The following is a 16,883-nucleotide window of genomic DNA, read 5'->3' on the forward strand; positions in this document are numbered from 1 at the left end:
TAAGAAGACAAAGCAGCAGCCATGCTATGCAAGTTTTTTTTACCTATAATAATAAATGAAGATCAAATCGAGCCACCCACAGCGGCACATGTAAACGCTAAGCACGTTTGATGCGACTTTCGAGGGTCCACCCACGTGGCTATAGCATACGTGCGTTGCTTACCATAGGTTTCAGTCAGGTAAAATTGTACGAATCACGATACATCTAATCATACTTCTAACCAAACCTCACCAGTTTATACGTAAGAACCGGCACAGACCGAAGTAAACAGTTTCCAACAGTTTCAGGTGAGATAGTCCTGTCTGTGAGTGTCTTTAGGCTAGTAGCTGTCTATAATTTCAATAAAGCTTCCTTCAAAAGCGTATGGCAAAACTGTAAGGGATGACAAACCTGATAAATTGATGGATACCATACTTACGCATGAAATGCATGTTCGAAATGTGGTGTTGGCGGAGAATGGAAGGGATTAGTTGGACGGAAAAAATATCAAATGATAGGGTTCTAGATAGGATTAACGAGAAAAGATATATAATTAGACAATAGAAAATAGAAGAGGAGTACTAATTGGACATCTGCTACGACACGACATGTTCCTAAAGAACATCATAGAAGGAAAAATAGAGGGAAAGAGAGGAAGAGGAAGACCGAGAATAAATTATTTCAACCAAATAAAAGAAAAGGGTCAGGTCGTGTCATACCAGAAGGTTAAGGAGTTGGCAGAGAACCGGACGAGTTGGAGATTGCTCCAACGACAAGAGCACAGCTCTTAAATATAAAGAAGAAGAAGAAGAAGAGATACTTACGCATCCTAGTTACTCAGCTAATAGGCAGTTGTTGCAAATATTGTCATTAGCATGTCAATCGAAACACACCTACTCCTACTTAGGCAAAAGGCATTCTCCGAAGATCTCCATAACGACATCTACTAATTTCTGCCAACGGACTACTAAACCCGATATCGGGATACTTTGTTAGCCTTAGAATGTTGCGTGATCGCCACTCAAACTTTCTTTATACAAGCAAGTTTCTCAGCAGCAGTTACACGAAATACGATAGTATCTCGCCCCCATAATTTCCTGTGAGGAGCTGCGTGCAATGAAGACGCGTCAAAAGCCTCTACATATTATTAATTTATTATGCAACGCGTATCACTATCAACACAGGTAGTCATAAGCAATACGCCATCAATAAAAAAACGAAGATAAGCCCGTTTTCCTTTGTTTTCGTTACGTGTTTTATCTTTTCCTTGTCTAGTTCCTGGATGGGTGAATAATTTTCTGCTCATTTGTGTACAGTAATTGTTTCGCCCACATCTAAACTGTATGTGTATAAAGGAAGGTATCATTACAAAGGCAAATATTGAAACGAAAAACCTCCTGGCATTTGTCTTGTTTAATATTTATGACGTCTTCTTTACACCAGACCTAAGTGTGTTGTTTTACGTAAACCAGCAGCTGCAGCAGCACCAATTTTATCGTGCGATGAAAAAGATTCATCGTCGCCGATTCGAATTGCAATAATGAACGTAAGTTTGGTTTTTTATTTTCATCTGACTGATGATAAAACTGCCGCAAGAATGGGATTCTAACAATAATGACTTTGAGTTGTTTGAATTTCTAAATCCTTTACCGCAAAACAGGCTAGGGCAGTTTACACAGGACTGTTAGAAATATCAAACAGAAATGACTTCGCTTTTGTAAACACGACAACTACGCAAAATATTTTGCATTTAAATATGCTCTAAACTTATAATTTGTAGCCATAAAAGCGGCGCCAGCAAGCCAAGGAGTGAAGGATGGATGAAATTGTAAAGTATTATTCTAGAAAATTCTCTATTTTACTTAAACCTAAAAGTTTGATTGAATATGGATATTACCGCCTGGTTACTTACTAGAAGTGCATTGTTATAGTTTGTTTTGGAAAAGGGTGCAACGAATTGTTGCATCAAAATGTCGATTTTTTTTATAAAAGCCTCTCATCCTACTAATAGGTTGTACAAAGCAGAATACGTACATTATGTATTCTCTGTGTTGACAACAAAATAATACCTATAATAATAATACGTATAATACCTACATATTAGACGATCATAATGCAAATTTTGACATGGATGCTAATTAGGTAGGTAGTACGTGTGTATAAATAGATCTGAATCTAGAAACAGCTGGAAAAGCAACGATCGTTTTTGGGTGAGCGCGAACCGCGTGATCAGACCTTTCACTCGGGCCGTGGGTGACTAAGGCTAGTCATATGCCGGTCATCTTTAGTAATATTTAGTATACATCAATATATGTATGTACTGTATGTATATACCTATACTCGTATCGTGCAGTTGACGTACAGAAGTTTCATTATATCACCCAAAATACGTCCGTATTGGACATAGGCCTCATCAAGGTTCTCCCCAACGACTGGTCGTGAGACTCACTAACTCATAACGTAACTCGTAACTCATTAGCTCTCAAACAACTGATACAATGGTCTCCTTCGATCTCTGGCAGATTGTTGACCCTTCTATCTGGATTTATTGGCTGATAAACTCATTCCTACGCCAATAACTCGCTTGCCCTCTTTTGTTTTTCAGTAAAAGAAGAGTTGCAACCAGCATAACTTGTTATTTCTTGTACCACCGCTCTAGCAACGATGTATGTAGGTATACAGTAGAATACCCCGATCATCCCGAATGCTATGATATGACACTACACACCTAAATCAAGTGGCATCTAGTAAGAATATAGATCTAGAGTAGGTACAAAAAATAATGATCAAATGAATTAATGAATCATCACCCTTACTCACGTCGCATCTTTCCACATACCTACTTATACTTGTAGGTATACCATAACGGTAAAAAATCACGAAGCATGAGTAAGACAAATACATTATTGGAATTCTATAGGAGCCTTGGAACTATTAAGTAAACAAGTAGAGTTTTGCACTCTTGTATTTATAATCTTAAGATGACGTGAGTTGGCGGCACCTGAGATGAGCGTTCATAAGGCGGTCTTCACATTGGATGCGGATTCGCACGCTGCCCCGGTCTGCGAGCGGGACATCACTATATACGCGAATAGCGCGGTCCTGCTCAAATTCCAGAGCGACGTGTAAATCTTAACAGTGTAATAATCGTGTATCCCGTCTGTAGGTTATTTTGGTCAATGATATCACATTACAGGCCTGAGCACACCGGGTGCGTGTGTGTAGACGTGCACGTTGTAATATGTGACGTCCCACGGTCAAAGGTACCTTATGGCGGGTATGGAGTTATGCATACCCCAGTAATCTACAATAAATAAGCTATCGATAACACAAAAGATCAACCTTCTAGGTTGCGTAGTTACAGAGATATGATTTTTTGAAAATAATGTTGTGAAATGAGCAACTTTACGATAAAGAAGTTTTAAGTTTAGCCGCCTAAAAAACTATGTTCCTGAAGTAAGTTACATAGTTGACTACAAATAATAATGCCTTATATATCTGAGATTAAAAAAATATTGCGACTTGTTCTGTAATGCAAATAGAAACTTTTGATATCGACTGATTTATGTGTATACTAACCAATCTCTTGAAAATAAAGTTTTATTTCATTTTCACGATTGATTGCAATGAGCTCTCAAGATTTAAATTTTATCTATTAGAAAACGACACTGACAGACAGTTTAAGCAAAAAACAATACCGATTTAGAGGTGAAAATGTATTTTCTGACTTTTTCATATAAAATCACAAAATTGAATATTTTTACTTTTAATGTGACACACAATCAATTTTTCTGAGCACATATGAAAGAAATTCTGTCATTCAAATGAAATAAATCCTAAAACCCCAACTAAATACTATATTTAACCCCTTATGCCACTTTAAACTTACATAACAATAACAGTATTTGCTCCATACATTTACGAAAAGGTACCTTATGGAAATAAATCTAATAATACATCACTACAAAATATCAATCATATTATAGTTTATCTTTTATGAATAGAAAATATTAATTTACATTAAACTGCCCCCAATTTAATTAGTTCTTCGTCATAATAATCTTAAAAAAGACCAATAATTTGTATGTAATGAAAAGGTACCTTGTGGTCAAGTTACATGATGAGGCATGATGATGATGGAACAGTTAGGATAAACTAATAATATTTTGGGGTTAAGATGGTATAAATCGTCTATTTCTTATCAATAATATATTTCGGTTGCTATTGAAGATAAGCGGCATTGAGGTTCAATGACCTCAGATATTCCTTAAGGTAATGCGTCGGGTATTGGCATTTTTCAGCAAACCAATGGCTGATTTACTGCATGCGACCAAACCAAATGAAGATTATTCTAGTTAAGAAAGACTTGACGAGAGTAACTTTGGTATAATAGCAGTCTACTTGGATTTGTGATGTCGGTCTATGTACGGTTATAATATTTGCGAGGCGCCCCAACCAGAACTGAAATTATCAAATTAGTTTTGCAGAATGCTAATACAGTTCTCTACCAAACTTCTTTTCCCGTATTGACTAGTTTTTTTGGGAATTTTCAATCTTTTTTCCATAAGGTACCTTTTCTACTAAACTCTGAGACGACATTACTAGGCTTATAACTAACTTATAACAAAAATAAAAACAGGTAAACAAACGTTAGGCATTAAGGTTTCAGATCACACAATAAAAAAAAATTGAGCATTTTTTCACCTCTTTACAAAACATTTAATATCTCCGAAACTAGAAACCCTCATAAGGTACCTTTTCCCGTGGAACGTCACATATACAGATCCATATGAGAGACGGCACACCACTTGCGTGACGTGTGCGACTGTGCGTGTGCGGCTCATACATTTTAGAGCACAGGCATACGCAGCCGGTTGTTCTGGGCTTACGAGTGTAACCCCCTTATTCATAAACGCGCTACAAACCCTAATTAGCTAATAATCGTTTGTCCAGGATCTGTCATTTTGACTTATGTATTTGTAAGAAAGGGATAAAACATAATTTAACTAAATCAGGCCCGTAAAGTTTTATGAAGGGCCTAAGACTTTTCAATCGTTAAGATTCTATTATATCGATACCCCATACTGACGCTAACGCAACGTTTACGCAGAAAATCATCCCAACGCACAAAACGGGTCACCAGGTCACTACGCATAAGCTACGCCAATTTTTTTGTTATATTTGGTTTTTAAAATCCCCATAGGTGGCATAGGACCGATTGACGAAGCCAGAGAGCAGCATATTATTTTTCATCACACTTGCTCGGAAAAGATGTATTTACACGTAGGGCTTGCGGGCGGGAAATTGAACTTTTCGCCCTAGGGCGGAAAAAATCTTTTCCGAGCAAGTGTGATGAAAAACACTTATTTACACGTAGGGCTTACGGGCGGGAAATTGAAATTTTCGCCCTAGGGCGGAAAAGTGTTTTATACAGAAGTTTGTTTTTATTAATTCTCCTTTTTTTCCTTACAAGTGTGATGAAAAACATTGTGTGTGCCACGGGCGGTAAAGAAATTCCGAACTCGTGAACATTTTAAGCCCTCGCTTCGCGTCGGGCTTAAAATTGACACTCGTTCGTAATTTCTTATTTCCCGCCCTTAATACACAATGTACTAATAAAAAACAATTCATGAGTTTATATTCCATGAAAAATATTTTTCATCACACTTGCTCGGAAAAGATGTATTTACACGTAGGGCTTGCGGGCGGGAAATTGAATTTTTCGCCCTAGGGCGGAAAAAATCTTTTCCGAGCAAGTGTGATGAAAAACACTTATTTACACGTAGGGCTTGCGGGCGGGAAATTGAAATTTTCGCCCTAGGGCGGAAAAGTGTTTTATACAGAAGTTTGTTTTTATTAATTCTCCTTTTTTTCCTTACAAGTGTGATGAAAAACATTGTGTGTGCCACGGGCGGTAAAGAAATTCCGAACTCGTGAACATTTTAAGCCCTCGCTTCGCGTCGGGCTTAAAATTGACACTCGTTCGTAATTTCTTATTTCCCGCCCTTAATACACAATGTACTAAAGGAGCAAAAACTATTTTCACAGGCTACAATGGCTACATTTATGAATGAAAATAATCTTTCTGTGGATAACTGCTATCGACATGACCTATGCCAATATCGTAATTGTTGTCAGCAATGTTTAGGTACTCGTTTTAGGTTTAGGTACATACGCAGATTAAAAATTCTTTAGGTTACCTACCTATAAAATAACGCGTGCTGCCATATAGATGAATCATAAGTTTCACGGTGTGTGTTTGTAACATGTTTACCTCTTTAACCAGGTTTCAAGACACAATGCCCACATACCATATAACTACCTCGGAGTCAAATGGCGTAACCACCATACTTCCCAATGTCGTTTAAGCTGTTTGGCTCTAAACATATCAAACTTACACAGGTGAACAGGTTTCTGTGATGAATTAATTTAATGACATACAATTCGAGCATGAATGTCATATTATTGTTGTACTTTAGAATAGTTTTATATTTGTAATTGCATTTCATTTTGCCATGTATTAAAATATTGTTTTTTATTTTTTTAATATTTTATTAAATTATTACCAATTGGCATAATACATCACTAACTAGTAGTGTGACCTAAAGAGAATGTTGGCCTCCTAAAGCAGAGATTGTAATAATTTCCAATCATGTGCCACTTTATTATTTACTGGTTATTATGAGTAGGTATCTAGTTATAATATTAAGAAAGAGAACAAAGCAAAAGAAAAGTGTATGAGTATGTGTGGAAGTGTGGATGTATAGAGTATGAAACAGTGAGTTCAAAACTGTAAAAAGGGCACAAAAAGGGGCGGGGGGGATTACTTATGGGACTCTAAGTCAAGAACCAATAGATAGGTACTAATAGGTGGATTTAACATATGAAATTCCAAATGTCATATGAACTCAACTTTCTCAAATTGGATACAAATTTTCTCAAAATGCCTTAGTGAAAACTAATTTTGTATAGTAGCATGCATAAGTTAAATTGATACATAATTTGTGAAATATATTAGGTACTCAGTGTGAAATATTATCAGAAAATAATAAATAAATAAATAAACAACCATACATCTTTAAGTAACTGAACATGATTTACTGAACCAGCTACACTGATGTTTTTTTATTTTCTTTTTTTTTTCTTTGTATGGACTTGAGGGCCACTGATGTTTAAGTTCAAACTAATTAACTGTGTACCTATTTCAATCTAAGATCTTACCCCCTTATTCATAAACGCGCTACAAACCTCAATTAGTTAATAATCGTTTGTCCTTATCTGTCATTTTGGCTTATGAATTTGTTTGAAAGGGATAAAACATAATTTAACTAAATTAGGCCCGTAAAGTTTTATGAATAAGGGGGTTAGTCTCCAATTAATTCTAATTGATTGTCTGAGATAATACCAGTCTATTTAAAAAATATTTATTAAGATAAATGGAATTATATTAATAAAACAAACAATAACAACATTAATTTGAATTTATGTAAATTGAGTGCTTGTGTCACAAAATCAGATCAGTTATGTTTTTGTTTTTATGGTTTTCTTCGCAAATAAAAGTAAGTTCAAACCTCGCTTGCGCCTGATGGAGAAAAATAATGTTATTAAAAAAATACATAAAGAGGGTGCAAAATGATGTAAGGTTCAGGGGGCCTATTTCGACTGCGGGAGTTTTTAAAAAGGTTAAAATATACTTAATTTAATTTAAATTAATTGTGTAGGTATGTTTCATCTATAATATCTAAGATATATAAGGATAACAGCAGGTAACACAAGTTCAGTTTAAATATAATTTTCCTGTTTCCTATATTACTATGGTGAATACCCCACAACCCATTTATGGTCTATTACAAGGATAATTTAATATTTGTGGTATATTTGCATATACTTTTTTATATCAAGTGAAAATTAGGTGTACAAACTTTTAGTTGCAACAAAAAATCGGACTTTAATCTTTCTTTTGAAATCAGTCTTCGCAAATTAATGTTATTCAAATGAGATAAATATAGATTAATAAAAAAATATCTAAATATATCTCAGGCCACCAGCGATCGAATCATTTGAAAAAAGAAAACCGTGAGTCACCACTCACCAGACAAAGTTAACTGTAAGATCAATGTGACCCTAATTGTGCGGTAAAACATAATCGCGAAAATGTGAATGAGGGCGCCCAACCAACGCAACGTGGTTGTAGAATGCACCCGTCTCTGAAGCAGATTTAACAGTTAGGCACGGACTCGCCGAGCCCGCTCGCCGGGTCAACGATACAAACCCGCGAAGAGCTGCAAGCACGCGGCGCTCCATCACGTGTGCGATGCAACGACCATTCCACGCCAAATTTAACTCTAGTCACGAGGTTTCATTCCTACCAAACATTTCCCTACTAAAATATCTACCTCCAATTGAAAAACTAACCTGTATCTTTCTCCGATTCATGTTCAACTGCCTCCTCGTTCTTCCTTCCAAGAAGCTTGTAAATAAAGTGTGCTATCGCACAAACTAGGACTGTAATCCCCGCAAGGAGGAATACATTAGAGTTCTGACCGGCTTGAATATCGACCATTTTCACTCAAAAATCTCCAACAGATAATTAACTACACAAAACGTCTTGAAAACACGACCGCCACAGTCACGCGGCAACAAAATAAATTACTTTACTGTTCTATGTACTTGAATGAACTGAAGTGAGGCGAACGAGCACCGGAGCTAAAAGCGCGCGAACGATTCTTTTTACTACGGTGAAGACAGAGATAGATAGAACACCGGCCGGCATGCGGGCGTAGTAGCATGGTTCTTATGTCAATATGTCAACGACTCGTGACATTGACGTTTAATCCGATTATGAAGCTTGTTATAAGCATAGATATAATATACTTAAAGACGAAGGCTAAGCGAGCTGTCACTGTTACCACTTTTGTTTAGTGTACGATTAACAATGTGGGACTTCCGGTTCGAGCGCCATCTTGATGGCACGCGTCGGAATCAATTGCTTTGTTTTTTGCTCATTAATATTGTTTAAAGTGTAATATCGATAGCCTATTATACAGTAAACTAATGTGTTAGTGTGCAGTGAATGGAGAATTCATCTTGAAGCACGTTTAACCATCATTTTGGAGTCAACGGCCGGTTGTCCACGTGTTTCTTGAAAAGCCCGCTATCGCTTTACAAGAGCTAAATCACCGTACACTGTCTTGTACTAACCGTACAATTTCAATCGTTTTACCCTGCTACTACGACCTTGACACTGGCGAAATAGGTCCAATGGGCTGAAGCCATAATTTTAAAAGAATGAATGAATGATTAACAATGTGACTCCACCTTGCTGTAGCCAATTTTATCGTCACACCCCAGCAGGGAACGAAGGGAAAGTTCAGATATTTAATTAAAATACATAAATACCTATTAAAATATGTGTTCCGCAATAATTGAATTATTTTATTATATAATAATATATTCATTATCCATTAGCATTTCAATTATGTTTATGTTTAACGAAGATATTGAAGCTTCCATTAATCGCTATTTCGTTCCGCTGTGTAGCGTTTATCGACATATAACATGATTAAAATCGACTTTTCACATCCATAAAAGAGCAAACATATACGTTTTTACCAAGGGCCCAATGTTTTCTGTTCTCTTTCACGGCGCAGCAACTAGTATCATTTCTCTCTTCTCGCTCTTTTAAAAATGCCGTTTGTCAAAAAAGGACAACCATACTGTTGACAAGATGGACTTCAAATCCAAGTGTCCCCTTTTTAGGTGACCCAGGTTGTGCATGTGTGCGTAAAAACGTATATGTGTGCTCTTTTAGGGATGTGAAAAGTCGATTTTAATCATGTTATATATCGATAAACGCTACACAGCGGAACGAAATAGCGATTAATTGAAGCTTCAATATCTTCGTTAAACATAAACATAATTGAAATGCTAATGGATAATGAATATATTATAATGTAATAAAATAATTCAATTATTGCGGAACACCTATTTTAGTAGGTATTTATGTATTTTTATTAAATATCTGAACTTTCCCTTGGTTCTCTCCTGGGGCGTGACTATAAAATTGTAATCTGATAACCACAATAAAGAATAAAAGCGTTTTTGTTCATTTTAGGTATCGTTAAACCTTTGAAGTAAAATTAAAATTGCAAGAAATGTCGATAGTTTATCGATATGACTTTATCGACATGGCTACAGCAAAGTGGGCCGCTTTGTTAATCGTACACTAAACAAAAAGTGGTCCCACTGACAGCTCGCTTGGAAGGTATCTGTATATTCTTATATCTATGGTTTTTACGCACGCCCACACAACTTGGCACCACCTAAAACGGTAACACCTTGATTTGAAGTCCATCTTGTCAACAGTATGGTTGTCCTTTTTTGACAAACGGCATTTTTAAAAGAGCGAGGAGTGAGAAATAATACTAGTTGCTGCGCCGTCAAAGAGAACAGACAACGTTGGGGCTTTGGTTATAACTATCATAAAAAAACTGGCCGGAAATAAAGTAAAAAATCAATAAAGCTATAAGGAAAAAAAATTGACGTCAAACTGCAGAAAATAAATAATAATGTGTTAAATACTGTTAATAATTTATAAAATGGGCCTTCAATAACATTTCACTAATCCACCCCTGGAAAATATGCCATTTGGTCGCAGTCGCAGTGGCGGCAGGTGAAGATTTCCTTTAATTTTTAATGTATTTAGATTTCCTTTAATTATTAGTAACGTAGATCAACTCGCGAAAATACTTGTGTACGATAAAATTGATGAAATCAATTATCTTAGTGTTAGATTAATGTTTATAATTATAACCGATCTATAACCGAGTAAGTCGAGTAACAGGGGTATATTTTATACCACGAAATTAAAACCATAACACTACTACACCGCACCAAGGTCACGGTGTGGTGCGGTAGTGTGTTATGGCTATTAAGCGCAACAATATTAATCGATCGTATGTAAAGCCCGCTCCACGCTCATGCGCGAATCGCGGCGCGAAGCCGCGAACGCGAGTGTGGAGTCGATTTTCGCAGACAGCGAAATCAACTCCACACTCGTGTTCGCGGCTTCGCCCGTGCCTCACGCGCATAGTCTGTAGGGGGCTTAAGAAGGTGCTCGGCCTTCAGCCCCGTTCGCACGGCAGCTTTTTCAAAGCGCGTTAAAGGTTCCGTCCCATAGGCGCGTTTACCGGGCGGGGCGTGAGCGCGGCGTGAGCGTTTTGTATGTAAAAGCGGCGCGCCCCGCTCACGCCCCGCCCGGAAAACGCGCCTGTGTGACGAAGCCTTAAAAAAGCGTTTGAATGACACAAATGGATAACCATGTATGTATTCACACGACAGCGGTGGCGCTTTTTATCAAACTTTGTTAGATATTCGACTTTAAGCCTTGGTCGTTAAATCAAATTTAGAGTGCAGACAGATTCAAACGCTTTATTAACGCGCGTTGAAAAAGCTCCCGTGCGAATGGGGGCTTATAGTGGTAAGTTGGTAACACACTATCGCATCGTACCGCGACCTTGGTGCGTCGCACCCATAAGTGAGAGCGAGAAACAGATATCTCTTCCTCGCTCTCACTTATGGGTGCGACGCACCAAGGTCGCGGTGCGGTACGATAGTGTGTTACCACTAGTCCGTCAAGGACGCAGTTATAAGTGAGAGCGAAAAAGAGATGCTTTGATCGCACCACGGTCGTGGTCCGGTACGCCCGCCCGTCAGTTAAGATTATTATGTTGGCATTGTTGGCAACTTTGTTTGGTTTTTTATTTCTCTCTTTTTTCTTAAGTTAAAAAGAGACGATGCTACCCGTTCCATTCTCAAATTTTCTAGAATCTATCGAACGGTTGACGTCTGTCAGAGATGACATTTTACATGCCAATTGCCAAATTGAACAATTGAACCATTCATTCAGAATACGTCGAAGCAATCGCAAGTGATTTTCTGAAATCGAAAGAGATTGTGTTAAATTTAATTTGAAAAAAATATAAAACAATGCCTAGACGCGGACGATCTGCAAGCCCACCACCAGCCCCTCAGCGAAGGTAAGAAATGTTTAATATGTGCTTCTTATATGACTGGTCATTGTAACGATGGCAGTATAACCTCTAAATGTGGTTTATTTTAGGGCTGCGCCAGCACCAGCACCTGCGCCGAGCCGAGTTCCGGCTGCCGCGCCTGTTTCGACACCTGCACCGATGGCCGCTGCGCCCCAACAGCCGTCCCTGTTCGGACAAATGGCTGCCACGGCTGGAGGAGTCGCCGTTGGCTCGGCTGTGGTACGTATGTTACGTAAACAATGTCAACCTTGAAATTAAATCCAATTTAAGATGCACTTATTGAATTTATGAATTTCATAATGATATGAATGATTACAAAAGGAAGTTGCTCTAGAAATTCTGGTATGGCAGGAAGCCAAATAATTGAAGCTGATCAGTGATCACATGTTGTGACGTGATGACACCACTCATTGTCTCTAGATAAAAGTAAACATGTTTTGCACAATGTTTTTGTTTTCACCGTAATATTAGAATTGAAATCTACTTTACTGAAATTAAGTATTTTTGATTATTCCTATAATAAATAATGTAAATGGATGTTGAAGTCTTCATTTTAATTATTGTGCTTAGTTTAGTTGTTATATTTCGTCGTTGCGCTTACCAAATCTTATATGTGCGAGATCTTAATCAAATGAATTAACACCTTATGTATTTTGTTGCTAGGTAACTATTTGTCAATCAAAAATCGAACACATATCAGGTTTGAAAAGCGCAACGACGATTTGATAGTCTGTGCAGAATGAGAAGAGTGGTAGAATGTATTGGTTTCCCTTATATTCCATGACACTTCTCTTACCGCACAGACTAGTTCTATTGGTTGCTTACAAACAAATGTAAATAAAGATTAATTGTATGCAACAATATTAAAATATAATCAATATGTGCAATAGTGTCGAATAGGCCGGTAATGGATAAATCTGTAGGTTTCTAAATAGAACCCATTGTTCTATAAGCCCTTTCTGTAATAAAAATAGGTATTGTCAACCATAACAATTTTGTTCCAGGGTCACGTGGCTGGTAGTGCTTTAACTGGCATGTTCAGTGGAGGTGGCAGCAGCGAGCCTGCACCGCAACAAGCTGCTCCGGCGGCAGCAGCCCCTGCCTACAACCAGGGACAACAGCCAACCGGACCGTGCGCCTGGGAGATCAAACAGTTCATCGAGTGTGCCCAACAGCAGCACGATCTCACACTGTGCGAGGGCTTCAACGAGGCTCTCCGCCAGTGCAAAGTTAACAACCATTTGTAAACACTTAAACTGACAGGTGCCATTTCTTTTTTAGGATTTTTTGTTCAAAATCATGCTATATTGCCTTTTTAGAAGATCCCTTACAGAACTATATAGAAAATGTACACATTCAGTTTTCTATTTAAAAGGCTACCTCTATCTAAGAACTTTTAATTTTAATAGTAAAATAAAGCACCTGCCAAGTACTTTCAATATCAATTGATTTCTGTTTAGCAGTTAAATGTAATCAAACATTCTAGTTAGCAAATTATTGTTCTGTTGTTATATTTTAAGACCTGTGATGTAGATTTTATTATTTACAATTTAATTGTAAATCTGATTTACGTAATTTAGACAAATTCTATAACATACAATAAATAAAAAAACCGAAAACTTGTTTTATTTCTGGAATATTGTACTGTTTGCCTCATCACCCAAGTAACATCTGTTTTCAAGGTGATCCTACATTTGGAAAATGTGATCAGATCAGAGGGTCAATCAACTGAATGGAGTGGATCTAAGAACACAAGATGTGCTCCCGATGTGGTGGATCAACTGGATCAACCAGTTCTAGGTAGTTTCTCAAATGGTCACATGATTGAAGATTCAGTAATGACTATTGTCTGAAACTTCAATTATTTTTGCGCAGCAAAGTTATTGACATCTGACGCAATTGCAACTTGTCTGTATTATTGAAGGCCGGCACGCGATTAGATTATAGAAGTGATATAAAATTGACCTTTGGTAACTAAGTGATGCGCAGGCAATAAGCTAGTTGATTATCACTATACCAGACATTGCTATGATTAAAATACTAGGCGATTTTAACATTTTGGAACAACCGAAAGCAATGTTTTAATTTCAGCTTCCCATGAACCTTTTTCATGCCATCAATCCAACAACCTTAGGGGCTTGGCATTGGCACACTGCCTTCGATTCGCACGTCGCTCCGACATGCGAGCGAGATGTCGCAATAATACGCGCATAAAATCGGACGCAGTGTGCCATGCCCCTTACTTTGGTCGCAGCGGTAGTGCCAATAACGGCTTGTCAACTTTAATAAACGTTTATGAATAAGGGGGTAATAGTTTTACAAGTTCGCAAACAACGAAACAAATACCTACTTAAACTTCCCGTTTCAATACATTAGCCCGAGGAGGACACCGTACTCCAGGGCCGAAAGGCAAGCGCCGTCACGGCCTCCGCCAATGATCGTCCAGCCGCAACGCTCGGTGTTCCGCGATGCTGCTGCTGTGGCGGGCGGCGTTACTGTCGGGACCACAATGGTATGTAATACATGTCAAATAGCGAAAGGCACTCCTGGACCAGAACAGAACTAGTAAGCGCCTTCAATCGCCATTCAACGAGGTACGTCGCCGTGACGTGACGGCGTTATTGTCGGGACCAATCCATGCAATGCGGACCATTCACCCCATGGGCACTGGGCACAGTATTGACTCCTAGATAAAGAGGTAATTGCCATCACCACCATCCAATTCGTGGCCCACTCAATGCTGATGCCGTTGCGTGTGACATCGCTATCGGAACCACGTTACCATTCGTAGTGAATCGCATTTTAGGAGTTTGCAAGTGAGAAATATCGTAATAACCCTACTTTAGACTAGGGCTCGCGGTCGGGTCCGGGTTTCGGGTACCCGTTGCCGGGGCCCCGTTCTCGTGCTACACGAAACCGGATTTGTGGCCCGTTCGAAACGGGTAATTAGGATCCGTGTAATTAAGATCCGTGTACCCGTGTCACCCGTGTATCCGGATCCACGGATACAAGGGTCCGGCCCGTTCTCGACGTATAGTGGCGATCGGACGCGTTCTTTATAAGAGCGAAGAATGAAAAGTTTATAACGAACAATAATACATTACCAATAACAAGCAAAACAAAAAAAAAACAGATCCGGAGCCGAACGCAAATCCGGATCCGAACGCACTACACGGGCACGGATTTTGACGGGTTCGTGTAATTCGGAGGCTTAGCACCGCCGGGGCTAAGAACACGGATGTACGGGGTGGCGTGTAGCACGTATATCGGGAGCCCTACTTTAGACTAGGTATAAGTACTTACAAGTAAGTGTTTACCTTACCATTTCGTGTATGTACGAAGGTACCATTGTTTGGTCTTGTCTAGGATTTCCTGTAATAAAGGTCATAAGGCAAAATACAAATAACCTTATGCTAAATGCTTGGTGAATACAAATGAAACGCCCCGCTTCGTGTAATAGAATAGAAATGTAAATTACCTATTCTTTTCGTGAAACTGGTACCTATTGTATTGCAGGGTCACCTAGCGGGTGAGGCTATCAGCAGCCTGTTCACCGGTCGCCGGCGCCAGGAGGTGGTTGAGGTGCTTCCCCGCAACTATTCCATGGATCAGCCGCCGTCCGGCCCCTGCGCCTACGAGATAGCCACGTTTCTCAACTGCGCGGCGGAACGTGAGGACCTGACTGAATGCGCTGCTTTCCAAGAAGCGCTTAAGCAGTGCAAGAAGCGAAATGGTTAGCACGAATCTTGTATCTAATTTATTCCTGGGGGCACGATATTTTCACTTTATAATCGATAACTTCTTCTTTTAAAAAACAATTATTTGTTTACAAATAGCTATAGGGAAATAATTAGCAATAGTGGAAAACTTCTCGGTGGCGGTGATGAATATATGTATATGTACTACTTTTTTTTGCAGGTCTCTGAATCCAAGTGACATACCTACTACTGCAGTTAACCATCACCTATCTTACACCACGTCAGTTTTAATGACTTATCCCAAATAAAGCCACTCACCAAATCTTAAATCTTTCATTTTAAAGACCAGATACAACATGTGGTTCAAGCTAGAGACGCGTGGATAGGAATAAAACAAAATGTTACAGTGTGTATATAAAACTTAATATTTATTTACACGAAGTACATATATGTTGTGACATTTTGTTGCATAAATAATAATATTTTCGCTTCAATTCAAAATAAACTTAATAGGTTTCTTTATGGGATAACAATAAACTTTTCGAGATATATCGGTTTCGGGATCCTGTTTATATAAATATAAACTTAATTATTCGATTCAAACCTCACGTAAAAGTCTGCAAGTTTTCTATCAAAAATATATAAAACAAGGATTACGTGAGCTGAGAAACTATTTTATTTACATTATTGTAATTAAATTTATTTCTGTACAAGTTTTGTAATAAGTAAATCAGATATTTTACAATTTGGCACATTGAATACTTCGGAGAGGGGTATGGGTGTGGAGGAAGTCGATCGGCGTCTAATATAATGCCTGATTAATTCTTTGGATTTGACTGTACCCTTAGCACAGAGGACTGAACTGATCAACGGTGCCCACTAACTAGAGTAACATCGCTATCATATATATATGAACAGCCAGATCGCTCACATATATCTATCTGAACACGCCTCTACTGTCAAGTCATCTAGATGGCATGTTAATATATGTTGAGCACCTTGTCCGATATTATATTTAAGTAATAGCGACTGTACTTTATAGGCCCCTGATGGGCCTTGACAAGCTAACGCTGCAGCTGTCAGCATGGTTACAACCGACCCTTTTTCCCGTCCTCTGTGCCCTTAGCTCGCGAGAGCCGTTTGCGCAGACCC

The 16,883-nt window shown here is 38.4% G+C and overlaps 3 protein-coding genes across 4 annotated transcripts in view; 2 read left to right on the forward strand and 1 right to left on the reverse strand.

The window, feature by feature from the left end:
- The window catches only part of LOC134796030 (transducin beta-like protein 2), a 93,548-nt gene extending 84,828 nt beyond the window's left edge, over positions 1 to 8,720 (reverse strand). Inside the window, exon 1 of one of the 2 annotated variants that reach the window (XM_063767946.1) lies at positions 8,396 to 8,720. In XM_063767946.1, coding sequence (XP_063624016.1) covers positions 8,396 to 8,543 — 148 coding nt within the window. In that variant the 5' untranslated portion in view covers positions 8,544 to 8,720. The remainder of the gene's footprint in view (positions 1 to 8,395) is intronic. The other variant, XM_063767945.1, reaches the window with a different exon arrangement.
- A 1,777-nt stretch (positions 8,721 to 10,497) lies between these two features.
- Positions 10,498 to 16,054, forward strand: LOC134796054 (coiled-coil-helix-coiled-coil-helix domain-containing protein 10, mitochondrial-like). The gene is made up of 4 exons (XM_063767986.1): positions 10,498 to 10,652; positions 14,410 to 14,545; positions 15,550 to 15,766; positions 15,952 to 16,054. The coding sequence occupies exons 1-4, from the start codon at positions 10,621 to 10,623 to the stop codon at positions 15,957 to 15,959; spliced, it is 393 nt and encodes a 130-aa protein (XP_063624056.1). The 5' UTR covers positions 10,498 to 10,620; the 3' UTR covers positions 15,960 to 16,054.
- Positions 11,870 to 13,652, forward strand: LOC134796051 (coiled-coil-helix-coiled-coil-helix domain-containing protein 2). Its single transcript, XM_063767984.1, has 3 exons — positions 11,870 to 12,018; positions 12,102 to 12,252; positions 13,038 to 13,652. The coding sequence occupies exons 1-3, from the start codon at positions 11,969 to 11,971 to the stop codon at positions 13,278 to 13,280; spliced, it is 444 nt and encodes a 147-aa protein (XP_063624054.1). The 5' UTR covers positions 11,870 to 11,968; the 3' UTR covers positions 13,281 to 13,652.
- Positions 16,055 to 16,883: the final 829 nt, after the last annotated feature.

The sequence above is a fragment of the Cydia splendana genome, chromosome 13 (genome assembly GCF_910591565.1).
Source record: "Cydia splendana chromosome 13, ilCydSple1.2, whole genome shotgun sequence".
NCBI lineage: Eukaryota > Metazoa > Arthropoda > Insecta > Lepidoptera > Tortricidae > Cydia > Cydia splendana.